A 19,754-nucleotide genomic window follows, 5' to 3' on the forward strand; every position below is an offset into this window, starting at 1 on the left:
CTGGAATAAACTGTTTTAAAGTGTTTAAGTTTTTTCACTTATTACATAATTTGTTCAATTAAATAGCGGTATTAATGATTTGGTGGCTGACAAACAAAGCGAGTCACCTTGAATTTGTAGTTCTATTCTAACACTTGGACTTTGAAAACAATGTTTAAGATATTGAAAAGAAAAACATCATAGTAACATCATTTGGTGCTATACGCAAGTTACTACAAGTCAGCTTGGCCGTTTGGGTGAACATGACGGAGAGCCCTCACGAAGGCTTCGATCCTTCCGAGAAGCGCGTAATTTGACTAAACTGTTACACCACGACAAAATCTTACGAGTAGAATCCTATATGTTACATCAAATTTACTACATTACTCATTAAACAATCATATATATTATACCTTAGATTTCCGTTTCTATACACTATCGTTATAAAATAGTTTACGAGCCTATTCAGGTACAAATCATAAAATTTAATATTGTAAGTATAAGATTTTTCATCTAATATATATCTATAATTAAAAAGAATAAGATTCTATATTTACTGTTCCAATAAATCATTTGAAATAATGGGAACCTAACTCAGTGTTTCACAATTGAGATCTATTTAATATGTAAAGTCGTATGATTGTAATGTTTGATGGAATAAAAATAGAATTAAGTCAAATCACGATTGTTAAAATCACCTAGATATATAAGACAAACATAAGAAACATAATACTATTTCATGATGAAACTAATAGTGAATGTAAAATTCTTTCCATTGTCACTAATTACTCTAAATCAGTTATTAATACAAATAATAATGTGTGTATCATCAGTGTAAAATTTTTATATTTTGATTTATCAAGAAATCATTTAAGTGTAATTTTTGAAACATCATTATAACAAAAAATAATAAAATTATAATTATAAAAATAAATATAATTTTTTTTATAATTTGATCGTAGATAATTTTTATGTTTTTTAATTTAAAAAAGTCACTTGAAAAAAGATTTAAAAAAAATTGAACTCTGAAAAAAGAATCCTTTTATATAATAATATAGTTAATATAAATAATATAGATATAGATATATACATGTGTTTAAATATATAGTATACTCATACTTCAGACTCCGAGCATGGTAAAATTAAAACCCTACTTAAATTTTCATTAAAGAACACTGATTTTTTTTTCTGAAATTACAAAAGACAGTTGTGCGTGTTGATAGAAGAATTACAGGAATGGCCAAATTTTATTTGTCTGTCTGTTGAAACTATCATAGATATTTATTGATATAATTGGTTGAAAGCTTTTTGTGAAAATATGTTTGAAAGGAAAAGCAAGAATTGTTGAACGAAATGGACGTTGAATTGATGGTTTCTGGGTCCTACGTCGGGTTCGGGTTTGGTATGTATTTCTGGCCGCGGAAGAGAGAAGCATATATAATAAGGATTTGGACGGTTGACTTTGGAGCTGTTGACGTCTAAGTCTTTACATCATATGATACGCTTTCTCGGTTATAACATCCTAATTACTTCGATGCTTCCTCCGACATTCCAAGAACCTTCTTTCGCTCTTTTTTCCTTTTCTGTGTACTAATATAAATTCAACTTCCCCAATTCCTCACTTCACACACTTTCATTTTTCTCGTATAAAATGCAAATCTTCTTCTCCTTCTCCTCATTGTAACCAACCTTCGATTCTGGAACAACCTCAGTTACACCAACCTCTCATTGGCCCCCCAAGATCTCTTCAAACACAAGAAAAAAACAAAAAACAATGGCCGCCAAACGGTTTTTGGATGATTCTGATCAAGATACCAATGGTGATAAACGGAGGAGACCTACTTCAAGACCTTCTTTTGCTTCGTATGTTCCGTCTAACCAACTTTCTGTGTTGCAAAACTTCTTACTATATCATTGCTACCTTCGACTAAACCAATCTTCTTCACAGGGTAATTGGAGAAGTCGTCATGGTCAAGAACTTGCAGAACCTTTTCTCAGGCTTGGAACCCTTGCTTAGGAGAGTGGTAAGTGATCATCAATATATATACCCTATGGCATAAAAAGTCAAACATATACCATATTGCAACCATGGAATTCTCTGATTAGAAAGTTTTTCTTCGTTAGTTTCATGTGATATATAACAGGCTTCCATTAATTTTTGCCAGGTGAACGAAGAGATGGAGCGAGTGATGGGGCATTGTGTGCCGCGTTCGATAACCAGGTCCCCTTCGTTGAGGATCCAAGCATTGGAGCAACCAACGAGCTACGAACTCATGTTCGAGAAGAAGCTGATGCCAACTATATTCACAGGAAGCAGAATAGTAGATACAGATGGGAACCCCCTCCTTGTTGTTCTTGTCGATAAAAGCGGTGGTCAGACGGTTCGCACGAGTCTCCCCCACCCCATCAAGCTAGAAATCGTGGTGCTCGATGGAGATTTTCCTTCCACCGGTGATAACAACGAGTCGTGGACGAGTGAGGAACTCAACAACCGCATAGTGAAGGAGAGAACGGGAAAGAGGCCGCTGCTCACTGGAGAATTGAATCTGACCATGAGAGATGGAATTGCACCAATTGAAGACATTGAATTCACTGATAATTCCAGTTGGATAAGAAGCAGAAAGTTCAGAGTTGCTGTTCGAGTTGTTCCTGGGACTAATCAAACTGTTAGAATTCGTGAAGGCATGACCGAACCATTTATTGTCAGGGATCACCGTGGTGAATGTGAGTATTTTCTCTTTTCCTTACTTCTAATTTTGTCAATACTAAATAGTTTGTATTTATTCACGGATGCCTTTTATCTTGTTTTTTTTACCTATCTGCAAGCATGACATTTATAACAGTTTTAGAATATGTTTGTTAACTGCTATATATATTTTCTTGATCAAACGCTTGATAGTTTAGAATATATAATTATAGTGTTATTTTGTTTCATTTTCTCTTGTATCAATCTTACCATGAATTTTTTTTTCCTCCTTTTTTTCATCTCGCATGTCTTTTAACATTCTGCACAAACTCAGTCTTAAAATATATAATTTCTTCTGTGGATATGGTACAACTAGTTATTTCAAAGGTTGTCTGCTAAGAAAAAGTATCTTCAGTCAACCTATTTAGTGTAATATAGTTGCGTCAGTAAATCATTGCAGAATATATACACTTAATATAATATTATCAATTGGTCCAATTGCTGTTTCAATCTCATCATCCAAACAACCTGTTATGAGAATCTGGAAGAAGAGGAAGACAAAAAGAAATGGTTGGTGAGGATAAATAAAAAAGATAGTAACTATGATCACAGTTTTCACCTTATATAATTAAACAAAAACAGTAAAAATTTCTCACTTGTTTAAGCATAAGTTTTTAGAGGTTATGGATTTTCTGTGAAAAGAATTGTTCAAATATGCGTAAGATTGAAATAGTCAAAAACTGCATTAGAATTTAGAACCTTGGAGTGAAGGTAAAGCGATGATCATTTATTAAAATTGTCTAGAGGTTGTGACTTGGAATTTATTAATTAGTATCCACATCGTACTTTACAGCAATAGAAAAGTACATTGGCCACAGCTCCTACAATATAGGGCATTTCATTTTCACCCTTTACAGCAAGCAATACTGCAATACTGATCCTTTTAATTTTATTTTTTTATTTTTTTATTTTTTTTTGTTTTCATCTTTCTTAATTTGTGATGTCTCGAAAGTGATTGATGGTCAAACATACAAGTAATAGTGAGGGTTTTGCTTAGACATCAACCATGGTCCCACCAATGTAACAAACAAATAATACATAGACACATCATTCATACCAACTTCTACTCCGGTTTTGCCAATCTGACAGTCTCAGGTCACTGGTTTCAATACCACAGTCAAAAAACACGTATCAAGTGGACCTTTAAAAGAATTGTGATGAATTGATTTATTTATTTATTTTCGATTGTGACATATGAAATTTGGTACAGAACTTAGGTTTATTATTCGTGTGATGATAATTCTGTTGTTGTCCCATACTGAATATGTATTTTTTTGATTGATTTGAAGTGTACAAGAAACATCACCCACCTATGCTGAATGACGAAGTATGGCGCCTAGAGAAGATCGGAAAAGACGGAGCTTTCCACAAAAAGCTGTCCAAGGAGGGAATAAACAGTGTGCAAGACTTTCTCAAGTTGTCTGTTGTTGATGCCCAGAAGCTCAGAAGGGTACATATTTTCATTTCTCAATTCCTTGAGTAATTAGAAAGCACGAAAACGGAAAAACAGGATAAAAAAATTAAAGAAGAAGAAAGGGTTATAAAAACCGACAAGTTCTTTTGTCGTATTTTAAGTGTTTGTGATTTTGTCTGTGATGTGGTAAATAATAATTTGCATTTATTGGAAGCAGATTTTGGGCGCTGGGATGTCAGAGAGAATGTGGGATGTGACAATCAAGCATGCAAAGACATGTGAGAAGGGGAAGAAATACTATGTCTTCCGTGGGCAAAATTTTACCGTCTTTCTCAATTCCATTTGCCAATTGGTTAAAGCTGACATTAATGGCCAAAGTTTTCCGGGAAGCGAGTTAAGCAACTTCACAAAGGTAAGAGTAACTTCAAACAAAAAACTTAATACCTTCTTCCCTAACTTTTCTAGGTCTTTTTTCATTTGATCCTACCTATTATTCATTTCAATCGGTTGCACATATGCAGGGCTATATGGAAAAACTGGTGAGAGAAGCATATACTAGATGGAATGACTTGGAGGAAATTGACGAGGCTCTGTTAACCCAAGGTATAAAATTTGTTCTGTTTAATCGATGTGTTGTATAATATGTGAATTTTTCTACAGTCCCTGAAATTCAGTGACATTAATATATGTAGGTGAGACCATGGAGCAAATTCCAAACAATCTTCAAGCATATGATCAGAACGAGTACTATGCATCAACACATAATGCACAGATTGGTGGCAGTGAGTGGGGTGTGAATGCAACATTTGGCACAACATCATTTGTGAATAACGCTCTTCCAGCTTTACCTTACAGCTTCTCAGATTCACAATCTGACAGTGATGGTGCCACAAGGTGGAACTAGGAAAAGTTTTAGTGCTTGACTTTCAGCTGTAAATAAGAGTTAACAGTTGAAGAATCAAATTAGGTTTAGTGACTTAGAGACAAGTGTTCAGCCTCTCTTGGCTTATATTGGCTTCACTTTCTTTTTCTCTGTTTTTTGTTAGCTGCAGTGAATTGTCAGGTCCATTTCAAGGATAAGATCAAAGATGAGGCCTCAGACTGCAAAAAATGCAACCTGCCTGTGTTGCTATGTTTTACCATCTTTTCAGCAATCAGAAAAAAAAATGTACGTTTTATGAATGGTTAGAAATTATCCGATCCTTTGGTTCCAAATTAAGTCTTTCTAAACATTTGGTAGCTGATTTGGATGAATAAATAGCTGATGCGACTTCACCCATCAGCAGATCACTTTCATTTTGACCTAAAACCAACTATTATTGTGTTACATCTTAGTTAGTCACTGATTAATTTTAGTTTATATATACTTTAAATATAATAAACAAACAGTTTGTTACTTTGCAAACTCAGAGTATTAGGTAATAAGCATGTCTGTGATTTCCTTTTTGTCACCTTCCTTTGTCTCACTTTCTTTTTTTCTGATATATTTCTCTCCAAAATCAGTTTTATCCATTAGTGTTTTTTGTTTTGCCACTTGTAAGAAAGTCAAAAATATAAAATCTAGAATGATTTTTTTTCTTCTTTTGCCAATACACTATAACACAAATTTAAATACATTTTCTTGCAAGTATGTAAATTTAATCTATAGTTGAGCAAAAGAAACTTCTAAAATATTTTTCTTTTATTAGTTCGTTAAATGAGTGGTTGAAAAAGTTTCAACTCTCAAAATTCACACATAAAACAAATTAGAGTTAGAATCAAAATAAGTTTAGTTACTTTTTAAACTTCAATTAACTCTTAAATATTTTATAAAATTATACAAGTCCTTATAATATTCTAAATTATATATTTTTTCTATATATTTTAATTAATTATAAATTGATCTTTAACTAATTTTTATTATTTGTTTTTTAATTACAAGGTTGAGGTCCAACTGAACTTGTCTAGGCTTCTTTTAATTTAAACTTTGACTTAATCCAATTTAATTTTACATGATTTGAACTTAATTCAAGTATACCTTTTCTAACTTGGACTAGTTCTAACTTAGGCTCGATTTGATCCATCTTGACCTTACATGACTTAAACCTAATTTAACTAGACATTTCCTAACTTTGGTCTAACCCTTACCTTGACTAGGTCAATCTAACCCAATTTAGACTAGGCTTAACCCAACCTAACATGGACCCAACCCAAGATTTTCAAACATAGATCAGACTTAAAGTTAAACCTATCTCATCCTAACTTGACATGGCCTGATTCTACTTGTCCTAATGTGGATCTAACTCGAATTTGCATGACAAGGGCTCGAACCAACTTGACCTGACTTGGACCAGACACAACTTGGCCTAATACGTATCTAAATCAACTCGACTTGACTTAAAATTTGATCGAGCTTGAGTCCAACTTGACAACCTTAACATGCTCTTAGCTCAACCTAACTTAAGTTATGTTCCACCTAACAATATTTACATGTGCTTGACTTGGCCAAACCTAGACTTAGCCCAACTCAATACTTATCTTGACACAAGTTGAGTTTGTCTTAGCTTGATCTGACTTGGTTACAATTGGACTCAATCTGACTTAACACGACTTGGGTGAAGCCCAACTCTACTTGAGTTTGACTCAATTTGTTTTGGCTTGACCAAAACGTAATCCACCTTGGCCTGACTTGAACGTAGTCAAACCTTAGACCATGTAAATAAAGGCTCATCTCAATTAGAACATGGTCCCAATTTGGCATAACTTGACTCATGTCTAATTAAGTAAATATTTTTTATATGTACACAATTTTTTAAGTAAATATTTGTTCTTTTTTTTCATTTTCACTTTTAAATAAGATTTTTTTAAATAGTTCATGGGTTTATCCTTATCCATATGGTTTTTGTGGGCAATTTTACCTTTTTGAACTATTTTCAAATGTGGGTCTTTTGACCCTTGTAATGTGAATCAAAATTTAAGATACCAAAATTGGTTTAAGTTCGAGAGACAATCTAGATCACTTTGAGTTTGAGATAAATTAGGTTGAAAAAAATTCATTTTTTTTAAATGGATGTCAAATTGAAACCGACTCACTTAGTCATAGTTTAAATGGGTTTGAACCGAGTTGAAGATTGTTGTTCCGTAATCCAGTAACAACAATCCTTTATCATTTTCATCATATTTGTATTACAATTAGTCATTACTTAAGATTATAATTCAAATTATATAATTTGATACTTTAATTTTCAATTATCATTTTTATAATAATAGTAATAAGTGAATTACTTAAGATTATAATTCAAATTATATAATTTGATACTTTAATTTTCAATTATCATTTTTATAATAATACTAATAGGTGAATAGTTTAATTGTACTACTATATAAATGAGTTTTGTCAAATCTACTTTGTAATAAAATAAATATTTAAAATAAATTTATTAAATAAAACATATTTAAAGGAATCCATTCATTTAAATAATTAATATATGGTGGATCACGACAAGTTACAAAATGTTTGATTAACAAAAAGTGAATTGAGTAACTAAATTATTTTTAGTTCAACTAATAAAGAGTCCATCCATGTAACATTAACTACATTAAGTAAGCTTAGTTTCACATTCTAATTGAAGTAAAGATCGTACTATCTCACTCGGGAAACTTCACAATATTTAACCATTTTTGTATAATTTACTTCTCCAGTTAAATAAATTTTGTGAGTATTTAAAAAAAAAAATTGGACTTTTCTTAATCTATAAATGTCATTGTACAGAAAAATAAACGAGGAAAGGGGGAATACAAAGAAAGATATGGAAATCGTTTTTTATTTTGGATCTAATTTTGGACCCAGTCTTTGTTTATTATGTTTTGTGAGCCATTTATTTTTTTCTTGCTCACCCAATAAAGGGTTTAACTTGCTGTGTCCTATAAAAATGTTTAAATTTTATATTTTAGAATATATTTCCAAAATTAAAAGAATGGACCAAAACTTGTATAGAATATAAAAGAACTAGTGAATTTATCCAATTGAATCAAGTTTTCTTTCGTTTTAAATGAATGGACTATCTTATTCGTTTTAAACACGTTTAGATTTAGTGAACAAGCAAAACAAAAAATTAATAATAATATTACAAATAAAAAACAATTCCTACATATTTGGAGCTCAATAATGCAAGTATAATCTCAACGAAAAACATAAGAACTTATAATTGTTCATATTTTCTTCCTTCTCACCTACTCATGTAGGACCCTAAACAACATCTACTTATAATTTGTCAACAAAGCCTAATATACGTATTTAAAACTCTAACAAACATTTCAACTTTTGGAAACGACCTATAGTTCTCACTCAAAAAAATCTAAGACTTTTTGGGTTGTATTGAAACATCTTTTATTTCTGTAAATAAAACTACAATATCTCCTAAAGAAGAAAGAAATTGTCACAAGTGAATATGATATTCTCGTCAACACGTTCATAAAAATGTTATTTGAAATTTTGTTTTTCAGATATATTTATATTTTATATTAACTAAAAATAAAACATATTTATAAATATATAAATGGATGAAAATTACATTTTATATATTATAAAATTGAATTAGATTTAAAACTTATTTAACATTATATTAACCGATTTGTTGTTTGATAAAATTATCATATCATTATTATTAGATTATTTATTAATATTTAATATTATATGTATAGGTATGGATGAAATGAAGATTGTGTGTGATTTTTTTATAAGTTAAATTAATTTTTGTATGAATTAAAAGAAATAGAGAAATGATATGAAAATTAAGTTGCACGTTACGAAACATTTTCATTTCATTGAATGTATGAATGTGAAAAGTAGAAGGTGAGAAACGGGAAACAGATTCTCCTTCGCTACTATGATCTGTTTCTCTTATTGACCAGAACTGAGTTATGATGTGTTTGGGTAACGAAAATTCAACTTTGCTATCTCCCAAGAAATTTCCTTCATGCTCTGGACATTGGAAGTCTGATTAATCTTCACGTATATGTTGAAACAGACCCTCTTCTTCCCAATACCGAATAGGTTATGCTGTATTGGTCCTGATGTTCATCAAAATTGCATTTGTTTGTTTTGTTTCTACCTTGTTTCTCTTCTTCACCAATACCTCTGCCATCCACAACACATCATTCTCACCAATTTGTCTTACTCAACGCTGCACATCTGGTCCTAACATCACCTACCCCTTTTGGCTTTCCCTTACTGACCAACTCTGCGGTTACCATGAACTTGGCCTTCTCTGTAGTGAAGGCGTCACAGTTTTTTCTCACATAGGATTATACTATACGGTACAAAATATAGACTATGAGAACCATAGCCTTAAGCTGCTGGATCCTGACACTTTCAACGAAACCTGTCCAAAGGCACGTCACGCTGTTCCCTTAGGCAACCTACCGCTCACCCACTCCCCCTTGAACTTAAACCTTAGCTTTTACTACAACTGCACTAACTACCCTTCTGGTGTGCCTTCAATCCAGTGTCTCCGTTCTGGGACAAACCAGTCTTTTGTGTTTGTGTCGGGGAACGAGACCACAGGTTTTGACTGGTCCGGGAACTGTGAGGAAAAGATTGTGGTCACAGTGATGAAGGATGCGATTACAAGTGACGGTGACTTGATAAGCCAGTTTCCGAGTGCCATGGATAAAGGGTTTGTTCTTGAATGGCACACTGCTTCGTATTGCGTTCAGTGCGAGGCTAGTGGTGGAGTCTGCGGCTACAGTAACCCCGAGAAGAAGGTGCTGTGTTTCTGCAAGGATGGAAGTACAAAAGACACTTCGTGTTACGGTATGCTTGTTGCCAAATGGTGGAATCAACTGAATTAGAATACTTGGCATTATCATGGTTCCGACCATTTCCACATATTAAACAATTGAGTTTTACTAATATGGTTGCGTATGAGTTTTATTATTTAACTGATCATGTTCTGTTTTGATAGCAGGGGGAAGCAGTTCTGGTTTGTCGAGATTAATTATAGGTATAATTTATGTCTTTAATTATATTTCTTGTCATTTTCTTGTTTCGCAGAAAAGTGTACTCACTTTATAAACTGTTTTTACAACCTCTTTGATAGAATTTTCGATAGCAGAAACATTAAAAAGTAACACCAGAATCACAAATTTGCTCATGCTAACTTTCTCCTAAGCTTAGCAACATAATCTTATCAAACAAGTAACTCCCAAAGCCTTGGATTTTCCGAATGATGTTAATATAAAAAACAAAGTACCAAACCAAGACAACCTGCGTTGTGAAAAGATGACTAATCTGTTGTTACTAGTTCTGGTTTATATTGAAAAGGAAATGATTTATGTGGTTTGTCATCGTTTATGTCACCGAATTTAGAAGTTAAACTAAACCATGATATTCTCGATAATTAACGTTTCTCACATGATAGTGTTCCATTGTGAATGTATCGAAATTTCGGAACCTTCATTTCAAGGACTAGAAGAGCTGAATTACTTTTCTATTTTTTCTTGCAGGTTTTATTATAGCTGGAGGAATTGGTGCACTGCTGACATGCATCGTAATTTACATTTTTGGAAGAAAATTGTCACCAATTTTGTCAGACATTCGGCAGGCGAGAAAGATTGATCGAGACATTGAGGCCTTCATCAGAAATAATGGACCACTTCCCATAAAAAGGTACTCATATTCAGATATCAAGAAAATGACCAATTATTTTGAGTCCAAACTGGGACAAGGTGGTTATGGTGAAGTATATAAGGGAAATCTATGCAACAAAGCTCCCGTGGCTGTGAAGCTACTGAATGCTTCCAAGGGAAACGGGGAAGAATTTATCAACGAGGTTATAAGCATCAGTAGAACATCCCATGTAAACATCGTTAATCTCCTTGGTTTTTGTCTTGAAGGCAAGAAGAAGGCTATTATATACGATTTTATGCCAAATGGATCACTTGAAAAGTATATTCCCAACAAGAATTTGGAAACTGATCCACCTTTGAGTTGGCAAAGGCTACACCACATTGCCGAAGGAATAGCCAAAGGATTGGAGTACTTGCACAGAGGCTGCAACACTCGGATATTACATTTTGACATAAAACCAAGCAACATTCTTTTGGACAAAAATTTCTGTCCCAAAATCTCTGATTTTGGGATGGCCAAGCTCTGCTCAAACACACAAAGTATCATATCTATGTATGGTGCTAGAGGGACAGTTGGGTACATAGCTCCAGAGGTGTGGAACAGAAGCTTTGGAGGGGTTTCGTATAAATCTGATGTTTATAGTTACGGAATGATGATTTTGGAAATGGTTGGAGGAAGGCAAAATATCAGCATTGAAGCAAGTCATTCAAGTGAGACATACTTTCCCCATTGGATATACAAGCACGTTGAGGTGGGAAAAAATTTGGCATGGCATGAAGGTATGACCCCAGAGGAAAATGAAATTTGTAAGAAAATGATTATTGTGGGATTGTGGTGCATACAGACAATCCCTTCTGACAGGCCTGCTATGAGTCGGGTGGTTGAAATGTTAGAAGGAAGCACGGATCAATTGCAAATTCCACCCGAGCCATTCATATTTAGTCCTATGAAAACTGAAGTGGATATTTGCACCACTAGTAGCAGCGATTGATTCTCACATTTTCAGAACTTCCAAGAACTATTGTATAATGAAGTTTCCATTTCGAAAAGCAACTTTCCAATACTGTTAATGATTGTGTAAATAATCGAGATAAAGAAGCTTGAAGAGTTAATTTACCTGTGGACTTGCTAATTGAGTTAATTATAAGATTAGTTAATGATAGTTAAGTTGAAGCAAGTCTAATGCATGGGAGGATTTAACAGAGGAGTTCAATTAAGATATGAAAAGAACATATACATATTACACATGAAATAAAATTATTGTGCTGATAAATAAGATCAAATTATAATATATAAGAGGAAACTCATTTGTAAGTTTATTTTATAGGATTGTGCTACACCTAAATTTACTTTCTAAGATAAATATTAAGTAAATTACATTGTTAACAATAATCACCTCATTCAGTCAAAGGAAAACTGACCAATATTTATAAACATCATCATTGACTTTAGCATATAACTCAGCATCCCATTTGTCTGCAGCAAGAGCAAAGAACAATTTAACCTTCTTTAGGAATGCATAATTTGTTTCCACTTGATTCTCTTGTCAAATATAAAAAACACTATAATACAGTTAAACATGTTATACCCACACACATATGAAAATCACTGTCACAACATCCAAAACAAAAAATAGGACATTGTAATACTTCCGAACCAGGTCATTTCTATTTGACAAACAAATACTCATACTGCAAACTAATCATGCACCTTATCGACTGTATATGAAACTACCACCTTTGATCAAGAATTGCAAACTCAAACGAAAAAGAAAACTTCACTATTTTATGACATTTACATGTATATGATAACTTTTTGACAAGTATACCAAATCGTTACAAGTAATACAGTGGATAAGTAAAAATGTATCGTTCTCCTAAGAGAATTTGAGTTACGTTAATCAATTAAAATTATTTATCAAAATCAATTACTGATGATAATTGTGATTTCAATTTGGATTTAAACATGAAATTAACAACGTAAAAAAATAAGATTTAAAAATGCGATAAAAGATCACCGGAATTGGTCTTTGACTAACATTACAGTAAGCTCCTGAACAACATATATTCTCTGTTCAAGCATTCACATGAGAGTATCTTGATTTAATTCCTTAAAACAAGTTCTAAAATTATCTATTGAATTATTAATTCCTTAATTAATTCATCAGATAATTTTGTATTAAGTTCAGATGTTAAGAATGACCAGAAGCACATAACTATTCCTAGCGTAATTACTTTTAGTTTCTTTTCTTACGTTTCTGGTTCTAAAAATACTTCCCAGTACAAAAGAATTTTTATAAAGAATAATACTTCCGTATAATCAAAAGCAAGTCAAGAAAAGAACATGAACATAAACATATATTGCACAGAAAATTTACATTAATGTTTCGTCATACAACCAATTTCAATGAACAGAAAATTTAGCCTATCCTAGACATCTCAAACGTACTCTTTACAGCAATTCCTTGCAGAAAGTGAAGTCTTGATGTCTTGAAAGGTCTCCTGATCGTCTCCTGAATTCTCCAGTATTTTTCTGGCTATTTTCGTGTGTCAGAAGATGCTTTGTGCCTTTTTGTCACGTCTTTTAAAACCACATAACGTCATTAATTCGCTTAACGCACAGGTGTGTGTGCGCTATGCGAATTTCGTGTAACTGCTGCCTCTCAACTGATGTTATTCGCACAGCGCACAAGTAATGGTGCGCTATGCGAATTTCCGTTTCCTGGGAGTGCGAGTTTTGGCTTGCGCTATGCGAGAATTGGCTGACAAACTCCCAATTATACATCCTTTCCTGTATAATAATTTACAAAAACAATCTACGTCCTATTACAACATTTCACTGAGTAATAACATGAATAATTAGAAGATTGAGATCATTTGTAAGTGTAAAAACAACTCTTTTTCACACTTATCAACTCCCCAAACTTGAACTATTTCATGCCTTCAGGAAATCACAGAAAGAAACTGAACAACACAACACAAAAGACATGTGACATTTTGATAGAATGACTTGGCACATCAGAAAAAAAAATTACATGTATTCCCAAAGATTTCAACAAGTATGACATGGTGCATCACTCACAAAAAAGTGTGTATATGTACGTAGAATCAAAATCATGCAAAAGCCAATTCCGTATCTAGACAACTCAATATCTCTCAATCAATATATATGATCTCAACACTCACAGATCTGGTCATATTCATACACACAGATAAAAATTTTGTGAAGCACAGGCACCACAAACATACATGTCATCATCCTCAAGAATCACATAACTTAATCAGACAATGCCAAATCATTAAATCAAAACACAATTGTCTTTACAACCACAAATATAAATCAACTAAACAAGGTTCCACATACGAACAACTGAACTGAATTACAAAATGACAATCAACATAACAACAGGAGTCGCTCTACCACGACCCATCAGATCTTGATCTCCACTGGCTCTCCTGTGAATGATAACTCTGATGTGTCCATCTGGAATCTGGTTCCTCTTCCTCCTCATCACCATCGCCTGCCATCATGTCCTCCTGCTCATTTAACTCTGGCTCTGGTGCTCCTGGATAAGCACTCCCCCACCTGGACTCAGGCCTGCCCTTAGGCCATGGAATCTGCTCGGCAAACTGAGCTCCAGTCATCAGTGAATCTGGAGGAAAATCAGGGATGCCCAGGGACAGGTTATACATGCTATCATGTAAGGACATCTGACCCTGTCGCATACTAGCACACCAATCTCGGATGTCGTCCTGTCGCGTCAGACTCTACTGCATGTAGCGAGTGAAAAGATCAGGTGAAGGAACAGAAGGTGCTACGGGTGGTCTGGCAACTCTAACATTCCTGCGTAGAGGGGGAATGGGAGGAGGGGCATTCATAGCAGAAAACTCTCCCCTATTGGTGCAATTCCTATCAAAGAATTTCTTGTTGAGAGGGGGTTGAAGTTTCAAAGTGATATCAGAAACTCCAGCGACTCCACTTGCCTTGCACAAGGCTGTTACTAGAGCAGGAAATCCAAGCTTACATGTCTCATTATCAGCAATCAATGCCATCTCTTGAGAGATATAAGCTCCCACATCCATATCAATCCCGGTCATAATACCATATACCATATACGATCTTTCCAGATTGATGTCAGAAGTATGAGAATTGGGACAAATGTTGGTGAACGTGAAGAGACTCTAGATAGTGGCCAGTGAATTCAAATGTTTCCTTAATATTCGCACTGGTGTCCCACTAGTTCCAAGCTGATAGCCATATCCTGGGAGGCATAAATTGGAAGCAATAAGGTCATGGTCAGGATAGCTGGACATGAAAACGCCTAGAGGGCACGGCTGAAACATCAGTGTATTCAGAATTCTGTTCAATGATCTGCGGTCATAGCGTACTAGCTTGCCTCGAACTTTGGAAACTCTGGAGTGAGGCTGAGAGTGGTAAGGTTCCAGGCATTTGCATAAAATTCCTTAACCAATACTTCATCAATCTCATCAGGGAGATTAGCCAATACAAAATTCCATTTCCGCTTCTCCAGTTCTTCTTGGATATGGTCATATTCTCCAGGTTTCAATTCAATCCTCCTCTCAGGTAATAACGCCCTGCTCATAATATTTTGATGGAACCTATCAGAATTGGCCTCTGAAATAAAATGATCCTGATCATAGTTCAGGACAAGGTTCTCCTCTTGGGCTTCTGCAGGTTGGGATCTAGAAGAAGACCCTCGGGTGGTCTTCCTCTTCTTTTCTTGTGTGCTCTTGGGAGGTGCCATCTGCAAGAAATAATAGACAGGGCAAACAATTGTGGAAGATGGGTCAGAGCAAGTGAATGACTCAAAACACAAATGCTGGCAGATAAAATTCGCTATGCGCCAGCGTGCGCTATGCGAATTTGCACTTTCAGTGCCTGCTGTCAAGATCAATTCGCTATGCGACACAAGACGCTGTGCGAAAATGAGAAATAGGTGTCTTCGCTCAGGAACCATTCGCTATGCGACAAGAGTCGCTGTGCGAATTTCTTATCAGAAAGCAAACATGTAATTCGCTGTGCGAATTTCTCGCAAAGCGAATTTCATATCAGAAAACCAAACCTATAATTCGCTATGCGAATGTGTCGCCTAGCGAGAGACATTGCAGAGGACATCCAGCAGAGATCAATTGACAGTGCAAATGTATGTTTATCATATATCAACAACAGTTTTGGCTTGAAAATTTATATGCACGATTTGGTTCAAACAGATCAAGCCAAATAGACAAGAAATCCTATTATAGTCCCATGAACACTAAGAATCAAAGAAGCAAATGGAGTAGGAGTGAAACCTGTGGAGAGTGACCAAGAGCAAAGAGTGAAGATGCACTTGAAGCAAAGCAGAAGCAGAGTCAAGAATGTGAAATGTGGCAATGGAGAGAAAGTGGAGAATTTGGCAAAAAAGGAAAGTGCGTTCGCTGTGCGAAGAGGAAGGAAGAATGGTGGCTAGGGTAAAATGAAGAGTGGGAAAATGAGTAGGGAATGGAGTAAGATTTAAAAAAATGGAACTGAACGAGTAAATTCGCATAGCGCATCACATCTGTTCGCTGTGCGAATAAGCTCGTAATAAATGTCATTACGAGCTTAATATATGATTCTCCTTCTGCATATTACTCTGATTATGGTTCTCATGCTGAATTCTATGTTGAGAACAATATGACACATCCTCTCATTCTTAAGAGTGCTCTTTGGGAGCCAGTTTCACTTAATGAGGATGATGTTCATTGCGTTCTCACATCTGGACTGATACATTTGCTGCCTAAGTTTCATGGTTTTGCAGGTGAATGCCCACATAGACATTTGGAGGAATTCCACATCATTTGCTCTTCTATGAAGCCTCCACATGTCTCGGTTGATCACATGTTCTTAAGGGCATTCCCACATTCATTACAAGAAGGAGCAAGGGATTGCTTGTATTGTCTTCCTCCAGGATCCAAAGCCAGTTGGGAAAATCTTGAGCATCTGTTTTTGGAGAAATTTGTCCCTGCTCAGTATGGTTACAAGAACAATCCTGGATGGAATGGTCCTAATATGGGATGGTATGATGCTCCACAACAATATCAGGAAGCACCATCTCAAAATGTTTGTATGCCTCCACCTGTCCAGCAATACCAGAGTCAGTAATATGATGCTCCTGTCCAAATAGCTCCTCAGCCTTATGCTTCTGAGCCTACATTGGAGGAGTTACTGAGGCAGATGGTCATGCAGAACATTGAGTTCATGAAAGATACCAGAGCATCCATTCAGCTTGGTCAGGAACAATCTCAACATTTTAAGGAATTGTCATTTCAGACTGTTCAGCTTCCAGATGATGTTAGTGCCATCAACATAGGAGATGGGGAGGAGATTCATGAGCTTACTACTGCACCACCTACTCTCCCACCCTCCTATGTCCCCACTCTTGCACATGAGGATCCTGATAAAGATTTTGAGGACAAGGTAGGTATAAGCAGTAATTTTGAGTCAGGTAGACCATTTTCATCTTTCACCACTCTTCCAATCTTAAGGGAAGTGGAGGTACCTCAAATTGATTATTCTGTTGATGATTGTGCCATTCATGATTATGCTTTTGATAAGTATGTTGATGATTATATTGTTGATGAGTCTGTTCTTAATTCTCCCTCTCTGCATGATGAGAACCACTCTTGGCTATCACATTCGAATGTTTATTCTCCATGCACTGAACATGAATCTGAGTCCGTTGTTGATATTGTTTCTAAATTTGAAAGTGATTCATGTTCTGAGAGTATATTTGAGGTTCGGCCTGTTACATTGGGATTGAGTGTTATACCTTTGCATGTCATTTCCTTGGAGCCACGTTGCACTAACCATGTTGTAGGAGGTACACATGAATTTGATCAACAAACACCCACAGTGGAAAACAAAGGTGTTCGCATGCACAAAAACTTCAAGGACAATAGGCACCGGCTGAACCCGCTCATCAACAATCACTTCTTAGATCCAGTTGAGGAAGACATTTCCCTGCTCGATCAAATCTGGAGGATGAAGCAGTTCTTCCTCAAAACTTCCTTGCTGGATCCTGTGGTGGAAGACATCTCCCTGATAGTCCAAAATTGGCAACTTTTATGAGGTGTGTGTGATATAATAACTGAGTTATAGATAATTTACCACGATTAAGATAATTATCCAATTTTGTGTTTTATTTTTATTTTTTTAACATCGTATTCAATGTAATTATTTCCTTCTTCTCAGTGGCTCTATTAGCAATTAAAGGATATCTAATCAAATTGTACACGTTATATTAAGTTTTAGAATGACTCAAATTAATATAATATTTGTTTGAAAACTTAGATAGGTAATTTGATACATAAACTATATATATAAAACTTAATATTATAACTAAGATCGCTTAAGAAACAAGATTGACCTTTAGGTATGAATAATTCAACCTGATCGTTTAATCCTATAAATCAAAAAATAGAAAATTGATGTCCTTATAAAAATAATTCCTCCTTGATAAAAAAAAGGATAAAAACATTATAATATTATTAGAAATTTAAGGTGAGTTAAAATCTTAACTCATATAAGCAAAATATTAAGCAAAATATCTAATTAATATATATATATATATATATATATATATATATATATATAAAAGTTCAAAATTTCATTATCTTAATATTTTAAATTGAAAGTAGTGTTTTGATTTTTAATATATGTTTGTTTGCAAAATAAAACCTTCACAATGATATCAAAATTAAATGATAATTGATTTTGGTGACCTCTCACGAGTATGTATAAAGGAAGGAAAAAATCTTAACATTTAAAGTAATTTGAAATCGAAAGTCTTCTGTTTTAGATATCAAATAGAAGACATTATAAATCAATAAATTGAAAAGAGGCTTTATCCATCCTCCTAAAGTAAATTTTATACTAGAAAGCAAAAGCTTATATACTAATTTGATTTTTTTAGTTATGTATTTTCAATGCAATCTTCAGTTTTTTTTCTTTTCAATCAAGTCCTAATTCTTGTTAATTTAATTTATTTTAATCCCTTTTACTAATACGATTGAAATAGACATCCTACTCACATTTCATCATCTATTTTGAACCATGTTAATACTAAATTAAACAAAATTAACAAAAATCAAAATCCACTTCAAAAAAAGAAGCCAAATTAATATTTAAGTCAAATTAAAATTAAGAAACATTGAACACTTTGAAAATAGGGTCGAAAAATAGGTTTATTTTTATTTTCGTTTCATTTATTTTTTATTTTTCTTATCATCTTTTCTTTTTTTCTTTTTGGTTATGGGCTGGGTTAGGAGGCCCATAGGGCATGAGAAGTAGGGGGTTGTTCCCTCCACCATCACCCCTTTCTCGTTCCACTTTTCCAATTTATTTTATTTCCAAAATTATCCTTCTGTTAAAATTTATTTACTTTTACCATTTAGAATTTTTTAATATATTTTAAAACCTTAATTTTACCTCACTTAATCACTCACGCAAATTGCACCCCACCACCATATCTCTCATGGATTCTCTTTTCTCTTTCCATTTCCGTTTTGAGTTTTTGTTCTTCCTTCTCTCCCTTTTTCGCTCATTCTTCCCTTCTCTTTCTTTTCCGTTCATTACTTCCATTGATGTTGATTCCTGGTTGTGGAGGAGCGTAAAAGAGGAGCGTGGATCTGATTTCGTTGAGGAGCGTAGATTTGGTTTCGTTGCGGCTTGTTTCATCTCCATCGCAGGTGGCTTGTTTCATGTCAGTTTGGCCAAACGGATAACATTAATACTTCATTTTACGTTTAGGAAAGCAGATTATATAAAGATTAGCAGAACAACTTTTTAAATGCAACAATAAATTACTTAAATTTAGAAAAGTACAATGCAATTTGACTTTATAGGGCATTCAGAACAAGAGAAGAAAAAAAATTCAACATGGTAATGTACTGTAATTTAATTATAATCTCTGATGAAGACCACGTGAGAGAGTCCCAGATGGAGTAGGAGGCACATGAAAATAC

The 19,754-nt window shown here is 34.3% G+C and overlaps 2 protein-coding genes across 3 annotated transcripts; both read left to right on the plus strand.

Moving 5' to 3' along the window:
- The first annotated feature begins 1,608 nt into the window (after nucleotides 1–1,608).
- On the plus strand, nucleotides 1,609–5,354 carry LOC108323151 (protein SAR DEFICIENT 1). Its single transcript, XM_017555514.2, has 7 exons — nucleotides 1,609–1,842; nucleotides 1,928–2,003; nucleotides 2,145–2,703; nucleotides 4,015–4,175; nucleotides 4,357–4,551; nucleotides 4,661–4,742; nucleotides 4,832–5,354. Exons 1-7 carry the CDS (start codon nucleotides 1,754–1,756, stop codon nucleotides 5,041–5,043), a joined length of 1,374 nt encoding a protein of 457 aa, XP_017411003.2. The 5' UTR covers nucleotides 1,609–1,753; the 3' UTR covers nucleotides 5,044–5,354.
- A 3,666-nt stretch (nucleotides 5,355–9,020) lies between these two features.
- On the plus strand, nucleotides 9,021–11,949 carry LOC108323155 (LEAF RUST 10 DISEASE-RESISTANCE LOCUS RECEPTOR-LIKE PROTEIN KINASE-like 2.1). Of its 2 annotated transcripts, none has more exons than XM_052873911.1 (3): nucleotides 9,021–9,933; nucleotides 10,085–10,123; nucleotides 10,626–11,949. In XM_052873911.1, exons 1-3 carry the CDS (start codon nucleotides 9,195–9,197, stop codon nucleotides 11,738–11,740), a joined length of 1,893 nt encoding a protein of 630 aa, XP_052729871.1. In that variant the 5' UTR covers nucleotides 9,021–9,194; the 3' UTR covers nucleotides 11,741–11,949. The 2 variants fall into 2 exon arrangements, with proteins under 2 accessions (XP_052729871.1, XP_017411008.1); XM_017555519.2 differs by having other exon boundaries at nucleotides 10,088–10,123.
- Nucleotides 11,950–19,754: the final 7,805 nt, after the last annotated feature.

This window comes from Vigna angularis, chromosome 1, assembly GCF_016808095.1.
Source record: "Vigna angularis cultivar LongXiaoDou No.4 chromosome 1, ASM1680809v1, whole genome shotgun sequence".
NCBI lineage: Eukaryota > Viridiplantae > Streptophyta > Magnoliopsida > Fabales > Fabaceae > Vigna > Vigna angularis.

Bases quoted from the DNA above. Each gene is read 5' to 3' on its own strand.
- LOC108323151 (XM_017555514.2), top strand. From the start codon at position 1,754: ATGGCCGCCAAACGGTTTTTGGATGATTCTGATCAAGATACCAATGGT. The intron at 2,004-2,144 runs GTAAGTGATCAT...AATTTTTGCCAG, and splicing joins AACCCTTGCTTAGGAGAGTG to GTGAACGAAGAGATGGAGCG. The intron at 4,176-4,356 runs GTACATATTTTC...TATTGGAAGCAG, and splicing joins ATGCCCAGAAGCTCAGAAGG to ATTTTGGGCGCTGGGATGTC.
- LOC108323155 (XM_052873911.1), top strand. From the start codon at position 9,195: ATGTTCATCAAAATTGCATTTGTTTGTTTTGTTTCTACCTTGTTTCTC. The intron at 9,934-10,084 runs GTATGCTTGTTG...CTGTTTTGATAG, and splicing joins AAAAGACACTTCGTGTTACG to CAGGGGGAAGCAGTTCTGGT. The intron at 10,124-10,625 runs GTATAATTTATG...TTTTTCTTGCAG, and splicing joins TTTGTCGAGATTAATTATAG to GTTTTATTATAGCTGGAGGA.